The following is a 26,684-nucleotide window of genomic DNA, read 5'->3' as shown; positions in this document are numbered from 1 at the left end:
TTAACTCTAACCTACCTAGTTAAAATTTTCTCCTTTATCTTTTACTTTTACTTCACTAAGTAAATCACATGAGCTGCTTTATAAGGCACCGTTCTTTAGTTCTGATTTTGCTAGTCATCAGCCTCTTCATTTATTTATGAACCATCTTTAAATAGGTTCTTTCTTTCTTCTAATATAATAGGATAATAATCGAGAAATTTGGCTTTCTTTTACTTTTAAGTCTTTATCAAGTGGCTAGAACTAGGCAGATTGGCTTTTGATTCTGTGGTGGAATTGTCCCCACTAAATTTTGTTGAAGCATCCATTTCTAGGCACATAGTGAATCTGGAAATGCTACTGTTGCTACATATGAGCCTAATAAATTAGACTTTTTAAGCTATGGCACACTTGCCTATGATGGTCTGCAATGACAAATCAGGCTGACTCTGCAGGGGTGCCATAGGATTTGTGTTTTTCATGAGTTTAAGTAGTGATGTTGGTCATTTCCAACCAGGACAAGAGAAAGCATTCATTGGAATATAATGAATGAGCTTGATTCTGTATTGGCTGCTCCTCAGTCCTTTCTTTTAAAGTGAGAATTCACTACTGGTTTGAAAAATAGTCAATTGTCAGAACACTTATGGCAAAACCAATTACGTATTTTTAAGTGCATTTCGAATCCAAATCAAAATAAGTGTTGTATTATTATGTCCTGTTCTAGCTTGTGCTTATTAACCCATATTAGCAAAAAAAGGCTAGGGTCACAGTTTCAAAGGGACTCTTTTCTTATCCTTTTGTTAGCCCCATGATTTTCTGTTACATACTTCAGGTCTCCTCAACAAGAAGAGAAAACAGAAAATATAAAATTAGATACCTTCTATCACCCTATCCTCATGTCTTCATTCATCCATCATATATTTAATGAACACCTTCCATGTGAGGATAGAAGATAAAGGCAGCAGAAAATAATGTATGCAAAGTCCCTGTCCCCATGGAACCCTCATTTTCTAGGTTAGAAATTCTTCATTGATTTTTACAGGTACAAGACACTTCCTTTATTCTGTGTATTGTGGTGATACAACCAGAAATACCTGTGAAACAACTGAAGAACCTCAACACTGTTCCCAGCAGCAAGCTGCTGTACCACCGGCTGGATCTCCTGGGCCAGCCTAGTGCTTGCCTCCACTTCAAACAGCTGGCAACCCTAGGTAAAGTCCTTACACTTCCTTCACGTTCTTACTCTTAGCAGCTCACTGTAAATATCCTTTTGAATACCATCCACCCCACACCCCCAAAAAAGATACTGAATGCCTGCAGAGTCAGCTGGTTTGGGGATACAAATGTGAAGACGATTTGAAGCCTGGCCTCGAATCAGGTCGTCTAGCTGAGACAAGGTGTTGTGTGCTGGTGATTTATACAGGATGGGCTTTGAGAAACCAGTGAGGAAGTGAGGAAAACAGGACAAGGAAGGGAAAAAAGACAAGTTTGATGTTGAGTGAAGTTTTAACTTCAGCCTGGTCTTCTAGGGGGACTCTGGCGTGTAAATTACACCAATAGAGTTTGCCCAGACTCTATGAAGAGAACTCAGCTTTCATATTTCTTAGTCACTTTCAGCTTTCTTCTAGTGCTAGGCACAGAGTTTTCAGTGTAGCCCAAAGTCCATAGAGGGAGGCACAGATACAGCCCATTAAAGGTAAACATATAAGCATGGGGATATTGAGGTGGGGTGGGGTAGAATAACAATAAAAGGCCTCCAAAGGAATCTATGTAGCATATCAGCAGTAACCTACCACAGATCCCTATCTTCAGAAGGGCTTAGGAATATAAAGATAATTCAAAGGAAGCAAAAAGGAATTTACATTTATTACGTACCAGATATTTTTTATTTTTCATCTGAGTTGACATGTGATTGATTTGGGTTTACCAAAGATAATTTTCCTCCAGATAACATAAAATATAGCAAAGCTGAGATTTGACCCACGCACGTCTGCTCTGCCATGTGCCAGGCACATACTAGGCATTCGTGGTCTATGTTGTCACCAAACCACAGTATACTCACAGTGCAGTAAAACAGGTATTCTCTTTTTCACTGTTGAAAAGACTTAGGGTTCAAAATAGTTAATAACTAAGAATCGTGACACAACTGGCCAACTGAGAAGAAGGGGAACCGATGGGAATAAAATCAAGGCTAGAAGTCTGCAATCTCTAGATTTCAAATGATAGCACTCGTGTTTGTGTTCCTCCCTTAAATTCCATCCTCGAGAGTTCTGCCTGAACGTGAGATCAGAAGGGCAGGCTGGACTAAGTGGTCTCTTCTGGGATACCTCCCAGCAGTGCTGACAATTTGGATAGAGCCAGTGATGTTGATCCAAGAAGGCAGGATTTTGTATTTCTTCGTTTTGATTTGGTCTTTGGGGTTTTGTTCGTTTTTATACAAAAAAGTATGTTTAAAATTTTCATATTTTTAAGGAATGCTTTACTGAAACGCTAATGTGTACATACCTCTTTTAAGTTCTGTGTGAGCAGGCTACTGCTGGTGAAAATTAGGTCACTGTTTTGAAATTTAAGACAGTAAAGTACAATAGTTTTCTTGATGAAAAAGAAGCACAAGCCTAGATTTTTTATTTCCTTTGCATAATCTCTCAAAGCTACAGTTGCCAATATGGCAGCCACTAGTCATGTGTAGCTATTGGGCACTTTAAATATGGCTTGTCCGAATTGAGGTGTATGGTAAGTGTGAAGTTCATACTTAATTTTTATATTGATGCGGCTATTGTGGATATACTGGATTCTATCAGCACATTATTAAAATTAATTTAATACTACTTTTTGCTTTGTTTTTTTTTTATTATTTTTACTTTGACAGGAAGTTTTACTCTTGTCACCCAGGCTGGAGTACAGTGGTGTGATCTTGGCTCACTGCCACCTCCGTCTCCTGGGTTCAGGTGATTCTCCTGCCTCAGCCACCTGATTAGCTGGAATTACAGATGCGTGCCACCACGCCCAGCTAATTTTTGTATATTTAGTAAAGATGAGGTTTCCCCATGTTGGCCAGGCTGGTCTTGACTCCTGACCTCAGGTGATCCTCCCGCCTTGGCCTCCCACAGTGCTGGTATTACAGGCACCATGGTGCCCAGCCACTTTTCACTTTTCTTAATGTGGTTACTGGAAAATTTTACATTACATCTGTGGATTATATTGTATTTCAGTTGGACAGCAAGCACTGTCTCATAGCGATTATTCAGATAATGTAGTTTATGAACTTAATTATTTATATACGATTAACAAGCAGACCATAGGCCAGTGTCTGACTTTCACTGGGAGATCTTGCCACCCTTCCTCACCTGGATGGTAAGGCCGCAGGACAAGGTGGAGAGGTAATCAAGGGCATCTTAGTTAGGATCAGTTGGCAATGAAAATGAACCAAGTTAATTAAAATACAATAGAAAGGGAATGGGAAATATGGGAAGCAGTGGCCAAGTTTCCATTTGATTTCATTGAAGTGGGGGTTTAGAGGCCAGGTCTTAAATATATGTCACCTGTGTTCAAGTGAGCTGATGGAAGGACATCATCTTTCTTGGTACACAAAGAGACAAAGAAAAATTTTTTAAGAGTAAATTATCTAAGGCAATTAAATATGTATATGTGTGTATAAATAAGCATGTCTACCTCCTAGACACAAAGTTTGGAGACACAGAGTTCTACCTCCTAGATATAGAATCAAGTTCTATATCTTGATTCTTTCTCTTTGTGCTCACCCATCTTACTGCACTAGCCTTTTCTAAAATGCCCGTCTCTGTCACTACAAAAGAGACCCACTCCCCAAGCCACCTCTCCTTCTCTTTACTCTAGCCCCATGGCGACTCTTCTGTCTCTAAAGTGAATGTATGCCTTTGACACTTCTTATATTATTGTGTTATTCTTACATTGTTATTTTTCTCTATTTTCCTTATCCTTTGTCATTCCAATTGGACCCTAACTTCTTTGAGTTCAGGAACTACCCTGTCTCTTTTTGGCATGTCCTTGCGTGGAGAGCCTGCAAAAGAATGTATACACGAATCCACAGCATGCTGCTTGGCACTTTTCGAGCCTCTGGTTGTCTTTGCTTTGGTTAATTAATATAATAATAATCTCCCAGGGTAGCCAGTGAAGATACCATCAGAATTAAATGAGACATAACATTATTTAATGTTTTCCAGGAATGGCAGACTAGGTAATTCTAACCCAACCTACTGAGGATAACTATTTAATAAAATTCCTGGATTGAAACATAATCCTGGATTACAATCTTGTAAAGCATCAGAGCTAACATGATAGAGAGGAATTACTGGGCAAAAATCTCAGAGAAAATAAGAACCCAGAGAAGAGAGCCAACACTCAAAGCCACTGTTGTGATGCACGTATCTACCAATCCAGAAGAAACAGCTGTGAAATTAAACCGTGCTTTACATAGCTACTTCAGGCAAGGAAGAGAAGCAGAAATCAAATCCAGGGTCCACAAAAGGTGGAGACTCTAATAAATTTTTTACCCCCAGTCCCACATACATATATGCTTTTAGCAGAGATTCTAAAAGACTACATCTTTAGGGGAAGGCCTGAAGTTAAATCAGGCCCTTGACTTGGGGTTCCTATCATCTGAGTGGTTTGGGGAACTTCAAGCATTAGCCTTTAAAATAGGATTGGTTGAAGTCATGCAGTGCTTAGGTCAGTATCCTGGCTTCTAACTGGGAACTGTTTCCAACACCCTAACTGCTACATCTTGCAGTGTGGCACCGGACAGGATGAAACAACAATCCTCTCTATAGAAAGATCCCCTATCTTCTTAGGCCTCAAGCTATTTCTACAGATTAGTTTTTAAGTACAATGTCCAGCACAATCAGAGATCTCCAGGCTACCAGGAGACAAGACATGACGTGTGAGAACTAACAAAAGGAGTAGAAGATGCCCTATGTGTTTAAATGAGATAGGACACATGATCATGCTTTCTAAAGCTTTTAAAAATACCGTAAGGCTGAATGGTAGAAAATCTCAAAGACAAAGATTTAGTGTTTTTGTTTTGCACTGCGATTCATTGTGAGAATTTTTATCTTAAATAGAGAACTAGGATTTTCCTGTTAGATCAAACCAATAATGAAACATGTATACATTAGCTGCTATATTTCTAGAAGCTTTTATGTCAAGTTTGCTGCCACCATCTGAGTAATTTTTATTTGATTTTTGCATTGATTTCACTGTTCTGTCTTTCTTAAATACTGCTAATATGAATAATAGCTAATACTCATTTGCTTTACAAATATTAACTCATTGAATTCTCACCATATTTCTATAAGATTGCTGCTGTTATCTTCCCCACTGTGCAGATGAGAGAAACACACACAGCTAGGAAATGGCTTTAATCCAGACTGGCTTCATGTGAGTCATAAGCTGTCCCCTCATTCCTCATAGATATTATATGTGGATCTCAGGTAGTTTGAAGAATTTCTACTCCCAGCACTTGTGTTTATTGGTGCCTGTCTTCACCCATTCATTCTTAGGACCGTAAGCTCCCTGAAGGGAGAGAATGTGGCCCTTTTCCTTTTTAGCTCTTCTCAGCGCAGGGCTCTTTGTTTCCTGGTGGAAGATACTAAGCTGCCACTGGGCGTGGTGGCTCATGCCTGTAATCCCAGCACTTTGGGAGGCCAAGGCGGGCGGATCACGAGGTCAGGAGATCAAGACCATCCTGGCTAACACGGTGAAACCCTGTCTCTACTAAAAATACAAAAACTAGCCGGGCGTGGTGGTGGGCGCCTGAAGTCCCAGCTACTCGGGAGGCTGAGGCAGGAGAATGGTGGGAGCCCAGGAGGCAGAGCTTGCAGTGAGCTGAGATCGAGCCACTGCACTCCAGCCTAGGCGACAGAGCGAGTCTATGTCTGAAAAATATATATATATACATATATATATATAAAGCCACCATAGCTGACAGATTGGCAGAGCCCGAGCGATGCTTTGGTTTGGCATGAGATAGAGTCTCTGCATTCTCAGGCCTGCTTTGTTTGCTTCTCTTTCAGAAAGTCCCACCGTCATGCTGTCTGCTGGCAGCTTTTCCTCCCCCTATGAGCACCTCAGCCAGCCAGAGACAAAGCGCATGGTAGAGCACTACACCGCCTATCTCAGCGACAACACCCGCCTCATTGCTAACCCGGGCCTCAAAGTAAGTGCTGGTGGGAGCTCCATTTCTGGTGTCCCCCTCCACCGGCCCAGCAGGGGGTGCTGGCAGTGAACCTTTGAAGTAGGAAGCCCAGCTCTGCATCTGTGCCTCTCAGCTGGAAAGCTGCAGGGTGTAGCCCAGGGGAGGCTGGTCAGCAGTGACCCTTCTGATGGATTAAGAAGCCCCGCACGCCACGTGGAGAATCTGTTACAGGCCTTAGAAGCACTGGGGGTTTCCAGTGATGCTAGAGGGATGTGATTTAGAGACTAGTGAAACTTTCCCAGCTGTGTTTTACCCAGGGGAAGAAGTAAAGTGCCCCTGCTGTCTCTCAAGATAAATATAAAATTTAAGGAACAAAGCTTTAGGGTTAGTGTGTGTATGTGTGTCTACTAATGACTCGCTATAGGATTTTTCTTCTTAAACTCAGAAAGCCTAGCTAGGGTGAACAATTGAGTGATCACGCATCCGCTGACTGTATTTCTGCAAGCTTTTGTTTTCACCAAGTTTGGCTGCATCCATCTGCTGTGGAAAGATTTTTAAAAAGTAATTGGGCTTGGCTTCTCTGCAGCAGAGCTTCGGGAAGCCCTGCCAGCAGCCCACTCTCTTTTCATGTGAGTTTTAAAGGATCCCTGCTATGTCTTCCTTTGTTTCCCAGTTCTCTGTCAGAAATGAAGTAATGGCTACCAGCCACGTCACAGATGAATGGATGACACAAATGGAAATGAGTAGCCTGAACACTTACATTGTCCGCCGTTACATAGCAACACCCAATGGCGTCCTCAGAATTTATCCTGGTTCCCTCATGGACAAAGCATTTGATCCCACTAGGAGACAATGGTGAGTTTTAGGGGCTTCCATTATCAAAGGTTCTCCCCCAAATCCTGGAGAGACATGGTAAGTACATACAATAAAGCAACTTCAGGCCATTAAACTAAAGAAGATACTTTCGTGGTGGTGAAAAATGTTTCTGAATAATGTTTTCAGTGCAGCATTAACAACAGCTTTGTGGGCTTTTTCTATCTACAGTGTTTTTATCTCTTCATTGAAATTTTGAGCCTGAAATTCTTTATGCTTGGCCATTTTAATTCCTAGTGGTTTGTTTGATTCCTACCTTATGCAAAATGTGTCTCTAGTGGATAGACTTCATTTTACTACACATGATTATAGAGTCAAGTTACAGCTTAGGTGTGACCTATGAAAAATGAACACACAAATTCAAAAACATTCTTTTACTTCTAGGCTTTATTTTGACTTTAATTTTCAAAAGCAAAAGCTAACAATGTGCTACAGCATAGCAGGGGAGTCAATTGGACATAAGAACAGAAAATCTACCTAGTCTCTAAAACATCTCTACCTGTGAAGCTTAGCACTTTGGGATGCCAAGGCAGGTGGATTGCTTGAGCCTAGGAGTTCAAAACCAGCCTGGTAGCATAGCAAAACCTCATCTCTACCAAAAAAAAATACAAAAATTAATTGGATGTGGTGGTACACACCTGTAGTCCCAGCTACTCAGAAGGCTGAGGTGGGAGGATTTCTTATGCCTAGGAGTTTGAGGCTTCAGGGAGCCAAGATCACACCACTGCACTCCAGCCTGGGCGACAGAATGAGACCCTGTAAAAACAAACAAACAAACAAACAACAACAAAAAAAACTATACTACAGATCTTAGTAAATGCCCAGATATATACTGGGTTCAGTGTCTCTTTTTAAAGTAAGAAGGAATTTCAGATTCTCTTTACTTTTTGTATTGATACTACAGCAGATACAAAAGATGAGAATCCTTTTGTATTTCAGTGTAACCCAAACAAAATTCATTATAAATATTTTTAGACTTACAAGCTCACTTTTCTTTGAAATTTACAGAATAGAGGTGCATACTTTAAAATAACATGACTTTCTTTTGTCTCCATTAGGTATCTCCATGCAGTAGCTAATCCAGGGTTGATTTCTTTGACTGGTCCTTACTTAGATGTTGGAGGAGCTGGTTATGTCGTGACAATCAGTCACACAATTCATTCGTCCAGGTAATATTTTAATTAACCTTATAGTCATTTCTTAAATCTGTCAAGGATATTTTGGAAATCTGAATGGAAGAGTACTGACATCAAGGCTTAGAGGCAGAAGCATGACCTTTAAAGTGAGGCAAGCTGGGATTTGAACATCTTCTCTCTCTGTCACCTTCAATTCCATAGCTATCTCCTGACGTCTATAAAATGGGAATGATACCTACCTCACAAGGCTGTCATGTAAAATGAGTCAGTGAAAGACTGTTAGCCCTGTTCTTGGCAGCCATGATGATGTTTATGAAGAAGAAAAGATGTTGGAGTCTAAAGAGCAGTTTGAAGAGATATCCACTTTAAAATGGTGAAAGAAATATCAATAGAGGCCTGACAATTACGATTGCCAGAGAGTGTTTCCCAAGAAAAGGAGGATTGTTAATGAAGAAAAACAGGCTGGGTTCATTTGCTCACACTTGTAATCCCAGCACCTTGAGAGGCTGAGGTGGGTGGATCACTTGAGACCAGGAGTTCCGGACCAGTCTGGGCAACATAGCAAGACCCTGGCTCTACAAAAAAATAAAATAATTAATCAGGCATGATAGTGCATACTTGTATTCCTAGTAACTCAGGAGGCTGAGGCCGGAGGCTTGCTTGAGCCCCCAGAGTTCGAGGCTGCACTCTAGCCTGGGTGACAGTGTGAGATCCTGTCTCAAAAAAGAAAGAAAGAAAGAAAATACCAAGACATCAAACTTATTGCCTCTTGTATTTGAGTCTAATTCTTTAGAATTTTAAATAAGTTGTTTATTTGGTTTTCTTCTTTTAAAAAAAAATTGTCCTTGAAACTATCTCTTGAAAAATTAAAAGGCTTTTTGAAAATTGATTTTCCCAGAATATAGAGTGCTTTATGTTTCCTGCTTTTAAGGTTTCACTATTTAAGCTCCAGATGTCAGTGAAATGTTTGGTGGGGAGGCAAGTCACACACATTGTTTTAATCCCTTCATTATACAAATAGCTATTTTTTCCTAGCAACCAAGAAAGACCATATTTTGACTGGTACCTGTAATGATGCCTTAACATTTATAGGAGGCAGATTTTCTTGCTTAAGTTCATGCTTTTCACTGGTGCTCATTATGTCAAATGATTGACATTCAGTAAAATTCCTCTAACGGAAGTTCATTGGGAGCAAGAATTGGGAGACCGTAGGTGTGGAATTTCAGTATCATGGCCTGTGTCTCTGTGGAAAACGGGGCCCTGCAGCCAGCCAAATGTTGACTCCTTTGTAGGGTATGGTATCTGTCTGACTCTTGTCAGCTTCTCCCATCATATAAGATTTCATATGCAAACAAGTAAACACTTACTTAGAACACATCCCTCGGTGTTTTCATTAACAGACCATGTGTGAAGCACACGCCTACTGATGTCTAAATACAGTGATTTGTCATCCCTCCCATATATTCTAATGGGTTGAGAAAAAGTAAACAAAGGCTGTTTCTTTTGAGGGGACCGCAGTCACCTTGGTCTTTGATTACAATGAAATGGGCCAGAACTGGGCTCTTAAAGATGTTGTTATAGTACAGGGAATCAAAATCCAGGTGTGTCTTAGTCTTTGGGTGACCCAGCTGGCTCCCCTCACCTGGCAGCTTATTATCAAGAGACATTTGCTTTTCTATCTAGACGTATTATTTTTGTTCGGGAGGGCAAGGGCAGGGGCAGATGTTTATGTTTGTGTATGCATGTTTACATGCTTTTGTTGGGATTCAAATGGGTGGAAGAATTTTGATTTGGTTTGTTTACAAATATTTATCGTGTTGGTCCAAGTGAATCACAACTTGGAAATATGATGGACTTTCAAGTTAGAAAAACCCAGGTTCAGGCCAGGTGTGGTGGTGGCTCATGCCTGTAATCCCAGCACACTGGGAGGCTGAGGTGGGCAGATCATGAGGTCAGGAGTTCAAGACCAGACTGACCAACATGGTGAAACTCCATCTTTACTAAAAATACAAAAATTAGCTGGGCATGGAGGTGCGTGCCTGTAATCCTAGCTACTTAGGAAACTGAGGCAGGAGAATCGCTTGAACCTGGGAGGTGAAGGTTACAAGGAGCCGAGACCGTGCCACTGCACTCCAGCCTGGGTGACAGAGTGAGACTCCATCTCAAAAAATAAAAATAAAAAAATAAAAACCCAGGTTCAGCCAATGCAGTGGCACATGCTTATAATCCCAGCTACTCTGGAGGCTGAGGCACGAGACTCGCTTGAACCAGGGAGGCGGAGGTTGCAGTGAGCCAAGAATGTGCCACTGCACTCCAACCTGGGCTACAGAAAAACCCAGGTTCAAATCCCTCATTTGGTTACTTTTACATCATGGGTTGAACCTACACAAGTTTAACTAGAATATAATAAGAGCAAGAACCGACAGTTGAAATCCTGGATTCTGCCTCCTGAGTCACTTGGTGAGTGTGTATATTCCCCAGAATAAGTGTCTGCTCTTGCCCTATGCAATATGAAATCCCATGCACCTGGTTGTTTGAATATTTTGCTTAGCAGAGTGTGATTTTCCTATTTAGAGCTGTGCATTTTTCAATCAACAGAGTTTAAAATGCAAGGCAACTACCTCTTATGGTGCTCAAGCAGAGCAACTGTAACTTTGATGGATGCATGGATAGATAGGCTTTGCAAAGGTTTTTTCTCAAATGATTACTGATGATGTTGGCCTTGGGTGCCAGCTTGAGAACTTCATCCCTCCTAACATATGGTTCTACTCCCAAAAAGTAGATTTTCCGTTTACTGTTTGCATGACTATAAACAAATTTCTTTTCACCTTTGTTTCCCCACTTAAGAAAGTTAGATATTAGAGCCTACCTCAAATGATTATTTTTAAAGATTAAATTAAATAATAGATGTCAATCTCCTAGAACAGTGCCTGGTATCTGGTAAGGGCTCAATAAATGTTAAGCACTTGTATAATAATGTTTTGTGACCTCTTTGACCTCATATGTAAAACAGAGGCCGTAATACCTGCATTGAACTGATAGGATGAGAATTAGAGATGATACATGTCAAGTGCTTACTACTATACTTAAAAGGTCGAGTCCCAAATAAATGACACCTATTTTTATCATGCTATTTTTGCTTTAAACTTCTGACATTTTAGCAGGTCAGAAGAGAAAGCCTAAGCTAACATTCAGCTTGTCATGAAGCGGTCCCATGCACTCAGTTTTCAGTGGTTTGGCTGAGAATTAGAGGCATTTTCTAATTCAACACTCACTTATCAGTTACTCATAGTAAGCTTTCATGTGATTCTTTCATATAGATTTTTAGTGCCCTGAGAATCTGGGTTTGCATTCTTTGGAGAAGAGTGGTGCTGCTAGAGATGAAGTACAATCATTGAGTAAAGGAGGGGTTAGATGTGTCTTTGGCTGTGAAAATCTCATGGAAGTATTGCAAACAGTCTGGTCTGTTGTACTTAGAAATGTAGATTTGGTGTGATTTCTTTTTTCCAGTATCTTTCTTTATGAGTTGCTATGGTAACAGTGTACCCATCTGAAATGCAGGTGAAAATATGAATCCTAGACTTACGTGGGCAATATACATGCTGTTGCTTTAGCATGTTTATCATTTTGAAGCAGATGGCAGTTATACAAGAGAAGTTTAGAAATAAAATTACCTTATACCAAAACATCTAAGTGCTATTTTTCACCGAGGTAGCTGTAGTGTTGTAGAAAGAGCCAGTTGTGGGTACTGGTCTCTATACCATAAATAAAAGGTGATCTGACCTATCTTATGTGTTTTTGCCATTGTAGGCTTAATCTTGTATTTATAAAATGGGAACTATGATTCCTTTATGGCTTTTTCACGGATAGTTAAATAGTGTAAAGTTGCTTGGAAACTCTTGAATGCTCTGCAGATCTAAGAAGGCAGTTTAACTTCATGGTATATGCTTTGGAGTTGAAGACACTAAGTTTAAATCCCTGCTTCCACTGGCCCATTGTGTGTCTGTAGTCCCAGCTACTTGAGACTGGGGCAGGAGGATCACTTGAGCCCCAGGAACTTGAATCTAGCCTGGGCAACATAGCAAGACCCCATCTCTTACAAAAATAATAAATACATTTCTGCTTCTACTAGTTATTCACTGTGTGACCTTGGCCAAATACCTAATTTCCCCAAGCTTCAGTTCTCTGGAAATTATAATGCCTTGTAAGATTGCTATGAGAAATAATTATGATTTTTGTGATTTTTCTTTGGATATTTTCTTTATGAAGAAATGAGACAGGTGGGTGATGCTAAATGATAGGCTCTTAGGAAGTCCTATGTTGGGTAAACTGCAGATTCTCAGCCACAAGAGTGTGGGGAGTTCGTTAGTCAAGTAGCACATGCCCTCCTAGTTAGCCATGAGCATAGATTAAAAAGAGCTAAGGTTCCAAGTGAGAAGTCCACAACCACACTTCTGACACACCCAGCAATTTCTTGAAGTACGTTTTCTCTGAAAGAGTAGTAAGTTTATTGTTAACCCATGCCTGAGGGTTCAACTTCACTGTTTAGTTTTCTTTAGCTTAGCTTCGTTTTTTTAGGTGTTCACTGTAAATACACCATCTCATTTAATCCCAATGACAGCCTTATAAAGTAGGTACCATTTTCAGATGAGAAAACTGAAGCTTAGAAAGGTGAAACAGCATTCCATAAGCCACATATATAGAAAGCAACAGGGCCAAGATTTGACATCAGATCTGCTGATTCCAGAGCCAAACAAGTTAGCGCTGTGTTTTACTGCCCAATTTTCTCTTCCTTGGCTGTTGAGAGTAGCAGGGTGGAATGGAGAAAGCACTGGCCTATGGAGCAGGACAGTCTTGTTCTAGGATATGAGCTGTGCTCTGAGTAGATCAACCTTCATGCTGGGGAAAGAAAACTAGACTAGCCATTGTTCCTCCTAAGTTTTGTATGACCTTACACCAGTCAGTTAACCTTTGTGAGACCTCAGTTTTCTTATCTAAAAAATGAAGTAAATAATAAGGGTGTTGCTAAGGGGGATTTTTTTTATCTAGAGGTTTGTTGGAAGTAGCCATAGTAGTCATGCATCCAACCTCCCTCCTGATGCCTCTGCGCCCATATTTTTGTCAGTCGAGCCACTCTCTGAACATCGTATTTCACAGCTGCTCAGGTTTTGGGCCACTCTTATTTAGACAGTCCTACATTAAGTCTCAAATTTTTTTCTCTCATAAAATTTCCATGTTGTGTTAAATCAGTCACTTAGTTGATCATTTTTGTAGGTGGGAGAAGTAGGGAGGAACAGTGGGAAGGTATTTCTAATACCAAACAATGTCCCTGGGACTGAACATAACTTTTATCTTTAAATAAGCCATGCCTATTTTTCTCATTGATCTTTTTCATATAAAGTACACAGCTGTCTTCCGGGCATACTGTGGCTGTGATGGGCATTGACTTCACACTCAGGTACTTCTACAAAGTTCTGATGGACCTGTTACCAGTCTGTAACCAAGATGGTGGCAACAAAATAAGGTAAGCGCGTTAGGGATGCTATTTCCTTTCTAGCTGCAGAAATTTAAAAATAGATGTCAGGTATCTCCAGTTGAATGGGAACAGCATAGCTGTGGTCAGGACAGGAAATTGAATTCATGGCCTGGGTGTTCTGTTAAGAAAGTTTTTGTTCTTTTTCTCTTCTTTCGTTTTTCTGAGATGCATACTGTTTATGATTTAAACAGACAGATTCAGCACACAACAAGAAAAGTAACTGTAGCATGGAATGCACCAAAAGCTCTTGTTTCCCTGGAAGTCAGTAATTAGAGGCTTCCCATATCTTTGGTACTAGAAAGACCAGAGGGGACTCTTGGGTGTAGGACTTTTGATGTTAACTTTGTCATTAAACCAAAGTCTTTGTGACATTTTCAGCTGCTTAGACTGTTCCTTTTACATTTCCCCAGAAAGAGACTATGGAACCAAAAGTCTCTGCCTCCTGGATTTCAAAAGAACATGTCTGATCAAAGCAAGGGCATTCCCTTGATTTAATGCAGGCTGCTTTTAAAAATAGCTTTCTTAGTTCCATCTCATGGTTCACACTTCGTGTCATTGGCCCTTATGGGGAAATGCAGAATTCCTGGCAAACTGATATCACTAATGTAAAGTAAAATAAAGCAAAATATAGTCTTGATTAAAGCAGTTCTAGCTTCATTTATTGTTTCTATCAAATGTAGATCAAATATAGTAGTCCCCCTCTTATCATTGGTCTCACTTTGTGAGGGTTCAGAACCACAGCATAATACAATAAGATATTTTTATAGAGACAGACCACATTCATATAACTTTTATTACTGTTATAATTGTTCTATTTTATTATTAGCTAATGTTGTTAATCTCTTACTGGGCCTAATTTATAAATTAAACTATCATAGGTAAATATATATAGGGAAAAAACCATATATATAATAAGGTTCAGTACTATCGGCACTTTCAGGCATCCATTGGGGTCTTGGAACATATCTTCCACAGATAAGGGAGAAGGACTACTGTATATTTTTATACATCCCCTGCATGTTGTTATTTTATGTGTATTTATTATTGAAAGAAGAAATTATATGCTTTACTTCAAATCTGTAGGTAGAAGTACTCAAGGCTACTTCCTTTAGGATCTGCTTCCCTGGAAAAAAGAACAAACTTCCCATTCATATGTCTTTGCAAAAGGTCTGAGTCCATCTTACTTGGGCTATGTGGGCACATTTTGTATAAACTATGTAGGTGACCACAGAGTCAAGTGTAACTCTCACCTTAACCTGTATTCTAGGTGACCCACAACTTCAAAAATCATGTACCCGTCTACCTGCCTGCCAGCTTCCCTTCATTTTTCCAATGAGTATTTATTGAGAACCTGGGATAAATGCAGTTTGTTTCAGGGCTAGCAAGATAAATGCTCTCTGGATACGTTTAAAAAAGGACAGCTGACATGAATGAGGGGCATGACTTGTTTTGGTACAGGTGCTTCATAATGGAGGACAGGGGTTATCTGGTGGCGCACCCAACTCTCATCGATCCCAAAGGACATGCACCTGTGGAGCAGCAGCACATCACCCACAAGGTATTTGTCACAAAGCTTGAGCAGCTCAGTTCTCCAACCGCCTGCAGCTCACTACATGGCGTATGTCTTCTGTTCTCTTTGGCCTTGGTAGGAGCCCCTGGTAGCAAATGATATCCTCAACCACCCCAACTTTGTAAAGAAAAACCTGTGCAACAGCTTCAGTGACAGAACGGTCCAGAGGTTTTATAAATTCAACACCAGCCTTGCGGTAAGTTGATCTGATTCCTTAACACTCTCATTTTTCCATCCCATTATGGAACATGAACTGGAATCATGGCTAATGTCTGTTTCATTGCCTTAGAATTACAGGATGACAGGAGGAGACAGTACCTCAGTTCTGGTTCCCAGTTTGGCGATTGGGAGATATAAAGCTCAGAGTAGAAAAGTGAATGTTTTAAGGTCTCACAGTTGGTATTTTGTTTTGGTTTTGTTTGTTTAAAGACTTACCCAATCTAAGCCCTTTGAAATATCTGCTGAAGTTGGTTCCCACACTCTTGTATAAATATATGTGGCACCATGTGTTTCTCTCTTCCTGTCTTCTGGGGATCACTCAGTCTCCTTAAATTCCCAAGGCCAAGTTAGGTCAGTTCTTGATCATTTGCCCTATGAGATGGGAACTCTCATGTAAATCATCTGAAAATAATGTCTGTTTTTAGCTTAGAGTATTCTGTATAATTTGAGTTGCTGCAAATTTACCTGGTTATGGTAAAGATCTTAAGGACATTCTCATTAATTTATAAATAATCCTACTTGGGAGAAAGCTAAATGGGGAATGATAGAACATTCAAAAAGCTACTTACAGGAAGTAGGTTTTTTATTTAGAATAGGCATTTATGTCAGTCATTAAGTATGTAATTAATTTTTAAAATGTACTGGGTTAAATTAAAAATCCTAAACTGAGTCTCGGAAACTCTATTGCAGAAAGCAATTATCCGGTGGAAAAGAGAAGTTTAAAAAATGAATATGTTAATAGAATAGTGTGTTCAAAGCAAGGGAAGTCATTATTATCCTGTTCAGACCCCATACCATTTTGAGAAGCACTCTCTTTAAAGGAGACATTGACAAATGAGACTGCCAAGTAAGGTTGTCATAGGAAAGTCTGACTTATTTTGCGTATCTTCTATCATTTATGCAATGGTTTCTGGAGTCTTCAGCACACAATGCCAGGATACTCAGGTAGATACTTCTCAGAAGGCACATTTGAATAATTTAATGGCTGAAGTTATTCCCAAATGGAATTAGAGCATTCCTGAGTACTCAGGTTGTCAGGACTCCAAGATTGTGATACTGCTTATATTCTAGAGGTGGGGAATTTCTCCAGACAGTGAGAAATTCATGTAGACCTCTAAAAACCCATTCAGTGCTGTGATTCTCAGAACTAAGCTCATCCTCACCAAGCATCTGTACAGGAAGAATGGCATGGAAACAAGCTTGAGGTGAAATAATTTGCCTAGTGTATCTGACACACATGCAGAAAAATGATTACACGCAACTCTACAATACCACTTTGGAATCTTTGATTTTGTAATACGGTAAACAAAATTGACAGTTCAAGAAACTTGCTATCATATATTCTTGTTATGGAGTGAAGAAAAGGGATACTTGATTTGGTTGGATTATTTAAATATTCTAGAAGCAGAAATTTGCCTCTTAGAGAGGTTTGATTTTTAAATAATTTTATTATTCTAAAAGGAAAAGGGTTCATCACCCAAAAAAGGGAAATGCATGATTTGTGGTTAATTAGGTTTGCATGTGAATAAATTTTAACTATTCCTTCCCTGAAAATTGTCTTTTATTGCTTCTTGAAGTATTCATTTTCCTGGTATACTATTATATGTTAAGAAAAAACAGATTTTATTAACAGCTATAAAATTTATGTTTGTGTAAGCACAGATAAAAGAATACATAGTATATACACAGCCGTTCAATGGGAGTTATCTCTGATTATGAATAATTTTTATTTTCTAAATTTTTCACAGTGACTATATATTTTTTAACAGTGACTTTTGTAATCAGAAACATTTTATTTTAAGCTATTTTCCATGGGTAGTTGAAGAATTGTTTTCACCAAGGTAGGGCTGAGTCTTTGCATTGCTGTCTGTCATTTCTGATACCTTGATTGTTCTGTAGGGGGATTTGACGAACCTTGTGCATGGCAGCCACTGTTCCAAATACAGACTAGCAAGGATCCCAGGAACCAATGCGTTTGTTGGCATTGTCAATGAAACCTGCGACTCTCTTGCCTTCTGTGCCTGCAGCATGGTGGACCGGCTCTGTCTCAACTGTCACCGGTAAAAATGCAGTGGGTCATATTCTGTGTTCACCACGCTGTTTAATATTTCAACTGATGTCAGGAATTTTGAAGTGCAAAATAAACAGAAAGTGCTGGTGTGTGTCCTGAAGAAAAGTCACAGTTACAAAGGCACTTAGAGCTGTGCCGTTTGCAGCATCCTTGTCCAAAGAACAATGGATTAAGGCCATTTATGTATTTAACCTTTGGCTGTAAATTCCTTTTTACTATCCTTTTAAACTAGCTCAGAGCTTCGTTATTTTGCTTCCCCAGTACATGTACAACATACAGTTTGCCATTGTCCTTCTGCATAGTAACTTTCTTTTTGCTCTTCAGAATGGAACAAAACGAATGTGAATGTCCTTGTGAGTGCCCTCTAGAGGTCAATGAGTGCACTGGCAACCTCACCAATGCAGAGAACCGGTAAAATAAATAATAATAATAATACATATCTAATACTGTGAGTCTCTTATAGATTTGTTTTGAGTTAGGCAACCTCACCAATGCAGAGAACCAGTAAAATTAATAATACATATATAATACTGTGAGTCTCTTATAGATTTGTTTTGAGTTAGGGCATATAAAGATGATTCATTCTAATGATGGAACTGTTGAGTGAGCCAGAATTCAAGCTCAGTAGTGCCATAAAATGATGTCTGTTTTGAGGTTTAAATTTAACTGCTGTAAAAGTATTGAGTGTATGTGCTACATACAAAAAAATGTGAGAATGTTTCAAGCATTTACTAAGTGTCTACCATGTGTTGAGTACTTTATGTATATTAAGTCACTTAGTGTTTTAATTAACCCTGTGATAAATACACAAGTGTTTTTCACATACGTATGATGTGTTCACACATAATAACAGCATTATTTATTTATATCAGTGACAGATTTTAACACCAGGAAAATAAATTGTGATAAATCCCTTCTCTAGAAATTAAGAGTGTCATGTGTGTTTGTATTGGGCGTGTATATTTGTTTGTTGAGACTTGGTCTCACTCTGTTGCTTAGGATGGAGTGCAGTGGCGCAATCATGGCTCACTGCAACCTCTACCTCCAAAGCTTAAGCAATCCTCCCACCTTTCTACCTCCCTTGTAGCTGGGAGTACAGGCATGTGATTCCCAAGCCTGTCTAAATTTTGTTGTTATAGTAGTACTTCTTGTAGAGACAAGATCTCATCATGTTGCCTAGGCTATTTGTATTATTTCTGTTGTACATGAAGGTAAATAAATGGAAGCTCAGAGTTGTTAAGTAATTGATCCAAGGTTACACTAAGTGGCAAAGCCAGGATTCAAACCCAAATCTGTCTGACTGCTTTAAGGACCAGGAGCATGAGTTTGGAATGTGGGCAGTGGTGGTCTTAACCTCCAGACTTACCTCCTGCACAGAAACCCAAGCTGCGAGGTCCACCAGGAGCCAGTGACATACACAGCTATTGACCCTGGCCTGCAAGATGCTCTTCACCAGTGTGTCAACAGCAGGTGCAGTCAGAGGCTGGAAAGCGGGTAAGCACAATCTAGTAAAGAATGGAGGTTTTCCAGCTAATATTTATTATTCCCACTCTTCATGTTTTAAAAAGGTGTATCAGTTTTTCAGATCTGAAACTGATTTCCATAAGCATTTGTCCACCAGATTAAATGTTGTCTCGTTCCCACTTCCTATCCCTGTTTAGCATGTGTACCATATGTTAGTAGCCTCATCCGTGAGTGGGAGTTTTTCTTGAAATAAAAGAAGTGTGGAGGGCCATGGCATGAAGCAGCAGGGCAAGGGAGGAGGAACCTGTGGGGTCCAGAAGCAGAGCTCGGTGGTCAAGGCTCTAGGTGTGATATTTTGGAGATCATTTATTTTCCTTTCTTAGGAAACACATCTGCTTCATGATAGTTTTGAGAACTAAAAACTAGATGTTCCCACTCTCCCCCAACTCCTCAGGTGGGATTAGGAGTTTGGGATTAGAATTATGGAAATAGTAGCTGTGGTGGACTAAGTGAAGGGGAGTTGGTTATTAGCTTATTGTAGCTGTAGGTTGCCATCTTATTAAACAGTGTTTAGATGAATAGCTTACTCTAATTTGGGTGTGTATTTTAGCAAAGGAATTGTGGCGTCAAACTGATTAATCTGGGATGTTATACAGTAGCCCCAAGTCAGTTAGGTTTAGGAAACGCTGACACTGCATATATTCTCTTGAGACAGTCACAATGCATGTAATACACTAAAGGCTCTGAGAAATTGGCAGTGAGGAAACCTGTGGTAACTGGCCAAGTATTTCCAAACTTATTGGACTTTCTTTTTATTTTTTTAAATGACCCCACACTTGGGGGATGTTAGGCCAGAGTCTGACAAACATTGGGGTCATTTCTGTTTGGTCTTGTAAGATGATTTTGAATAGCCCTATGATGTGTGGATGTCATTATTTAATTCACAGAGAGCAGTTTTATTTATCTCCTTTCCAAGCTGTTAAGAGGCATGAAACAGTTATTCCCCTGGCAGTCTATTGCTATTCTCATTTTATAAGGGAAGGAAACTAAAGCTTAAGAAATTCATAACACTAGTAAGTAATGGAGATCCTGAGAACTGTCTGATGCCCACGCTTAAGTACTGTCCCCTGCTTTATAGAAGACTAAGTATTGTCTTTCTGGCAGGGACTGTTTTGGGGTGCTGGATTGTGAATGGTGCATGGTGGACAGTGATGGAAAGACTCACCTGGACAAATCCTACTGTGCTCCCCAGAAAGAATGCTTCGGGGGGATTGTGGGAGCCAAAAGTCCCTACGTTGATGACATGGGAGCAATAGGTATGTTTGTTGGATACCCCAACAATTTGATTCTTGAATATACAATTTCTTGCCTATATACTAGGACATCTTAAAATAATCCTCTCCCCAACTTCCCTGATTCCTTTGCTGGTAGTCTTTAGTTACAAAACCAAGGCAGATAATTATCTTCAGAACTGGCTAAATATTCTGTGCAGAGAGAGTGAGTGGCCATCTGTCCTGCCAAATTTTGCAAGCCTGGAATTCCTTCCCATAAAGCTTGCTCTGAGAACTATCAGGCCTGGTTTCTGCATGGCCGAACTCTGCAGTCTGTTTGGATATGCACGCCAGCTGGCAGAAGCACAGGGCCATGTACGGAGTGACCACTGTATGTCTAGTGCCTGCTGAAACCTTCACTCACAACTTTTGGAAGGTGAAGTCTTATAGCTACAAATCAGTATTTGGGGCCTTGGAGTCAACAGAGTCAACAGAAGCCAGAGCTACCCAGTGTAGCTGGGACAACTTAGGATGAAGCACAGGGACACCATGGGGTGGAGAGCCCCTGGGATCAGTCTCCAAGACCTCAGAAATACTGCCAAGATTATATCACTCACCTGAGATTATTTTCGGTCTTTCCAGAATTAGCACCTAATTCTTAGATGGCAGTAGAGTCAAATATTTAAATCCTTAGTTAATACCTTGATTTTTAAGATCACTTACATCAGCCTGTATAGAAGAAAAGCTCATATGTGAGGAAGGATTTTGAGCTTGTATGTTACTACTGAACGAGGTGAGGGTACATATGTGAAAGTGACTTGGCTCCGAGACATCATTTTATATGCTCGCCTGCAGTTTCCTATCTGGAAAGCACAAATGGCCTTTTAAAGGAAACCCATAAGCTTTGAAACTTGGCCTGGTTAGCACATATTTATTGGACCTGGTGCCTTTTGTTTCAGTGGTTACTCTGTACTAGGTGACTTTTCCTCTCTTCCAAGAGTAACTCATACCCTAGGGAGCTAGGACTCTCTTGGTGTTGGGTGCTGCCTGTGTAAGCAATTCTTCTGGTCTGCTCACTCTTTCCAGCAGTCCCTGCCATTTGTGCTCCTTCTCTGCCTAGGAACCAACACTGGAGAACCAGGAATTAAACGAAACCTCTGCTCCCACGTTCCCATACCTCATGTTTGAGGAACTCAAAGCCTAACTGAGCATCTGTTTATCTTCCCCCAGCCCCCTTCCCACTCTATTCCTTCCCATCTCATCATCCTTACTTTCTTCCCCACTTGGAAAATCTTAATGAGGAACATCTTCTTGCTCTTTCACTGAAGGTGATGAGGTGATCACATTAAACATGATTAAAAGCGCCCCCGTGGGTCCTGTGGCTGGAGGGATCATGGGATGCATCATGGTCTTGGTCCTGGCAGTGTACGCCTACCGCCACCAGATTCATCGCCGGAGCCATCAGCATATGTCTCCTCTTGCTGCCCAAGGTGAGGTCAAAATGAACCCCACAGGGGAAGCAGCAGCCAGGCTAGAAGGACAGTGGCTGGTTGTGTCAGCCTCTAAGGAATTGTCAGCACAGTGCTATATTTTCAGCTTCTGTGGAGTCATTTTGGAAGTCCCCAAAGCCTGCTTTCTTCTTCAGTTCCTAAACCCTACAAGCTCTATTTTGATCCCCAGAAAAATCCTTGGATCCTCTCCTTATCAGCATTAGCCCCCAGTGGCCTGCTTCTGCAATAAGCCAGCCAGGGGAGCTGGGATGCTGAGTGGGAAATTTTGTTTGTTAGATGTGCTGCCCTTACCATTCCAAAAAGACAGGCAAATCAAAGATACCCCAGATCACCAGTGGCAAGAGCATAATCTGTTCTATTGCAGCTGCCATTATGTAGTGTGAATAAACACACATTTGAATAATCACATCTCTTAAAACAGGATAAGTCGGCCGAGCGCGGTGGCTCACGCCTGTAATCCCAACACTTTGGGAGGCCGAAGTGGGTGGATCATTTGAGTTCAGGAGTTCAAGACCAGCCTGGCCAACATGGTGAAACCCCGCCTCTACTAAAAATACAAAAATTAGCTGGGCATGGTGGCACACGCCCATAGTCTGAGCTACTTGGGAGGCTGAGGGAAGAGAATCGCTTGAACCCAGGAGATGGAAGCTACAGTGAGCCAAGATCGCGCTACTGCATTCCATTCTGGGCGAAAGAGTGAGACTCTATCTGAGAAAAAAAAAAAAAAAAGTCATCGAAGCCAAGTACAAAATGATTCACCTATAATCATGGCCTCAATACCATGTGCAGTATCTATACTCTGTTTAAGTGCAGTATCTATACTCTGTTTTCAGGGAACAAAACTGTTTAATGGCCATCTCCATCCTTCCTAAAACCCCAGTCCCCAGGGAAGTGTTGACCTGACTTTTTTGGAGATGAGGTTAACTCATCTTCCTGGCCACTTAGCTCACTCCAACAGCTGTAATGACAGGTTGATGTTAAAACGTTTCACTATGGCCACAAGCCTGAAGGGGAATCATGGAGTAATGTTGCCTGATTTAGTAACAGGGATAATCACTATGTGCTTCCCTTGGTGAGATTCAGCTACACTGAGGATGACTGTCGTCCAGTGTTAGCTTATGCCTGGCCTTTTGGAGGCTTTTGTTGCACCATTTTACCAACACAGTCAGTCATGTTTTCAATCCCTTTCCTTCTGTTTCAGTACTTCAGTAGAGGATTAGATTTGTTGGCCTCAATCAACTTCTTTTCTCCTCCTTTCTTAGAAATCAATTTCAGATGTCTCTTGATTACTTGTTCTTCTTGTTTGGATTCCTGCTCCCTCCTCCTTAAAAAAAAAAAAAAAACGGGGCATCAGTTCATTCCCTTCTAAGATGGGATTCATTCTTGATGGAATGCTGTCACCCAGCCATCAAACAAGCGCTCAGCAGGGTATTAAAGCGGGTGATTTTGTTTGATTAAATAGTCATGTTTCTCTCTTTTTAATGATGGGTAGAAATGTCAGTGCGTATGTCCAACTTGGAGAATGACAGAGATGAAAGGGACGACGACAGCCACGAAGACAGAGGCATCAGTGAGTATTCAGCTGCCTTGCTGCAGAATGTGTCAGCAGGAGGCTAATCCAGAATAAATATTCTTTCTTATATCCTTTTGGCTTGTATTAAAATTTAAGAAGCTTTGACATGGTGACTGGGTTTTTTTTAGTTGCTTTTTTCCATCCTTTTTTGTTAGGAGTATGTGTAGGTCTTTGTTTTGTTTTAAAGAATCTCAAAAGATTTTGTGATGTTATTTTTTTTTTTGCATTAAGTGTGTTGGCCTAAAACAGCTCACCCTTTCCTTTATTTCTCTTACTCTTTATTTCCCAACCATAGTATTTTAGAAAAGAAAGTTTCAGGGATGCATTTTTTTTAAAAATCCCTTAACTAGTGTGTACAACTCAGGGAGGAAAAAAGAGCATTTTCTTTATCAAAAGAGATTTCCATTAGTGTTAAGACACCCTAGCCTTTACCTACTAGACCACAGCTTCCTGATGCATATTGGAGATATGTAATTAAATACCTCTCACTGCACCAGTTCTAAAATCAGCACCCTAATCCCCAGAATTGTTTAAAAAATGATTTATTCTGGCTTTCCAAAGAGAATTCTCCCAGCATGTAAATGAGCCCTCTCAGAGCAAATGTGCTTGAAACTACAGAGATACTGGCATAAGAGTGACATTAACTGTCCTTGACTTCCCACAGTCAGCAACACTCGGTTTATAGCTGCGGTCATCGAACGACATGCACACAGTCCAGAAAGAAGGCGCCGCTACTGGGGTCGATCAGGAACAGAAAGTGATCATGGTAAGGTCTAGCTTCCCGCATTTGAAGACCCGAGGAACCTCGTGTACTCCTGTGGGATGATGCTCACACCCTATTTTGACATGGTTTTCCAAAAAGACACACCCCAGCGTGCCACCTTTATAAGAGCCCAAGGACAGTTTTGCTTATGTCTCGGCACTCCTCTGGGCACACAGATTGCTTTCAAGTTTTTCTCCATACAGAAGGATTCATATTGTCTAAATGGAGCCTGCTTGCCATCCCACTTGCTTTTCCATAAAATCAGCATCCTCTTAGGTCCCGCTCTCCAGTGTTGGCTGGCAAACAGCAGGATCTCTAAGGGCTTTTTCAGCCATGTCCCCTTGAGGCATGACAAGAATCTGTGCTGTCCTCCAGCATTCTCTTGCCTTGACCTCTGGCATGGTCTGGGGAGCTCAGAGAAGCCTTCACCAAAGAAGCAAGAAGCAACATTTGCACTGAGCCTTGAGGGGGTGATTAAAGAAAAGGTAGGGGCAAAGAATATTAGAGGCCAAAGGACCAGTGTGTGCAAAGTCATGGAGTTGTATAAGTGCCTGTAAGGTGCTCTGGAAGGGTCAAGGCCAAATTGTGAAGAGGTGCCGAGTGCTAGGTAACTGACAAAATCCACATGCTCTGCCAAAGACTTGACCATCCCACATGGCTTCTCTCCTTCACTGAGTCCATATTGCTCATTGTTGCAAAGAACAGCAGATGTATCCCAGTCTATAAGCATCACTGCCACGGTTCCACAAAAATACAACAGGCATGGGTAGTGTTTTTCCTGCCATTGTAAAATCTTTTTATTTTTTTAAGATAGCTGTTTAATTTTCCAGAAATGTGTATTTTCCTCCCAGAATCAAGTCCTTTTTTTAGTACATAAATAATGTACTTAAGCCTTTTTGACTTAGCTTTTTCCATACCTATCCTGGAAAAAAAAAAAGTCCTCAAACAGGGTGTTCCCTGCATCTATACTAAACAATGCAGAAATAGATATTCCTCAAAGCAACCAACATCACTTTTTCCACTACAGCCAGGGCAAAGAAGAGCAGCTAAAGCTCTGTTTTATAAATTGGAGACTGTTAATTTGGGCTTTGAATGACATTATTCCCGCCAACTAAATAGAAACTTCGGGTTTCTATGGAGAACCACAGCAGAACTTAAATTTTTCAGTTTCTTTGACTTTTTTGCTTTTCTCCCTACAAACCTTTGAACCTGCATAAATTCCTGCTGCCAGGCAGTTCTGTGCCTTCTTGTTTGAATAATAAAACAGGTTTGAGGCTACTAAAGTTCAAGAGAAATAATTTCTTATTCAGCAGAAATACTGAATTCTTTTCTCTCTCTGAAATATAGAATCCTTTTTCTCTGTGTTCCTCAATAGGAATTGCATCAATACCAAATTAGGATTCTGAGTGATGTTTATGATGTTCCATTAGCCTCTCCCATTGTCTTAGTGAAATGGCATATGAAGCAACAGCTTAGATAAAAGGAAGGGTGCAGTGTCCGTATCTGCACACTAAGGCATCCAGCTAAGGGCTTGGTTCCTTTCATTTTTCACCATAATTGGATCCCTGTTATCCCCAAGGAATGAAAAATAGTTTCTCATGCAGACAGAATGCAACACCAAAAGAAGGGGAAGGCATTGACACTCCCCATATTCCAAATGCATCATAAAATCAATAGAATTTAAATGCGTGTTGGCATCCCTTGAACCAGTACGTGGGTCACTAAAAATGGTGGCATTGAGTTAATGTCCCTGTGATGCCTAGAGGTGAAGCTATATACACCCATTAAACAAGGAAATCTAATTGTTTTGTCAGCACACTTGCTCATTTGTGTATGCTCTACTCTCCTATTTGGTGGAGGTATTGGCATCTGCTACGCACAGTTACACACTGCATAACAACACTTTGCATATACTACAGGGGTCCCATAAGATTATACTGGAGCTGAAAAATTCCTATTGCCTCGTGACATCTTGATGATCCTGACCCTGTGTAGGCCTGGGCTAATGTGTGTGTTTGTGTCTTAGTTTTTTGGTGTGTGTGCTTTATTTTTTGAAACGGAGTCTCACTCTTGTTGCCCAAGCTGGAGCACAAAGGCGTGATCTTGGCTCACTGTACTTCAAAACTATCATTCTTTACATATTGAGGATCTCGTTTGTGGTAAAAAAAATTTTTTTTTTTTTGGTATTTTATCTGACATTTAATTATATTCGTGGATTTTCTTTGTTTTTTCTTCTTTTTTTTTGGAGATGCTATGTCTTAGTTTTTAACCAAAAAGTTTAAAAAGTGAAACGTAAAGTTTTTTAAACTAGAAAAAAAGCTTATAGAATAAGGATATAACGAAAGGAAATATTTTTGCACAGCTGTACAATGTGTCAGTATTTTAACCTGTTATTACAAAATAGTCAAAAAGTTTAAAAATTTTAAAAGCTTCTAAAGCAAAAAAGTTATAGTAAGCAAAAGTTTATTATTGAAGAAAGAAAAAAATGTTTAATAAATTTAGAGTAGCGTAAGTGTATATGGTGTTTATAAAGTCTACAGTAGTATACA

At 40.2% G+C, this 26,684-nt stretch overlaps 1 protein-coding gene across 1 annotated transcript in view; it reads left to right on the top strand.

Moving 5' to 3' along the window:
• Positions 1 to 26,684, top strand: part of CACHD1 (cache domain containing 1) — a 227,047-nt gene that overhangs the window by 191,457 nt on the left and 8,906 nt on the right. The window contains exons 13-26 of the mRNA XM_023210311.2: positions 1,019 to 1,187; positions 6,027 to 6,169; positions 6,822 to 7,003; positions 8,080 to 8,190; positions 13,559 to 13,681; positions 15,152 to 15,251; positions 15,343 to 15,459; positions 17,382 to 17,542; positions 17,878 to 17,964; positions 18,931 to 19,047; positions 20,182 to 20,333; positions 21,617 to 21,778; positions 23,292 to 23,369; positions 24,037 to 24,138. Coding sequence (XP_023066079.1) covers positions 1,019 to 1,187; positions 6,027 to 6,169; positions 6,822 to 7,003; positions 8,080 to 8,190; positions 13,559 to 13,681; positions 15,152 to 15,251; positions 15,343 to 15,459; positions 17,382 to 17,542; positions 17,878 to 17,964; positions 18,931 to 19,047; positions 20,182 to 20,333; positions 21,617 to 21,778; positions 23,292 to 23,369; positions 24,037 to 24,138 — 1,804 coding nt within the window. The remainder of the gene's footprint in view (positions 1 to 1,018; positions 1,188 to 6,026; positions 6,170 to 6,821; positions 7,004 to 8,079; positions 8,191 to 13,558; positions 13,682 to 15,151; positions 15,252 to 15,342; positions 15,460 to 17,381; positions 17,543 to 17,877; positions 17,965 to 18,930; positions 19,048 to 20,181; positions 20,334 to 21,616; positions 21,779 to 23,291; positions 23,370 to 24,036; positions 24,139 to 26,684) is intronic.

This window comes from Piliocolobus tephrosceles, chromosome 1 (genome assembly GCF_002776525.5).
Source record: "Piliocolobus tephrosceles isolate RC106 chromosome 1, ASM277652v3, whole genome shotgun sequence".
In the NCBI taxonomy this organism is placed as follows: Eukaryota; Metazoa; Chordata; class Mammalia; order Primates; family Cercopithecidae; genus Piliocolobus; species Piliocolobus tephrosceles.
This window is presented reverse-complemented; position numbering and strand designations above follow the sequence as displayed.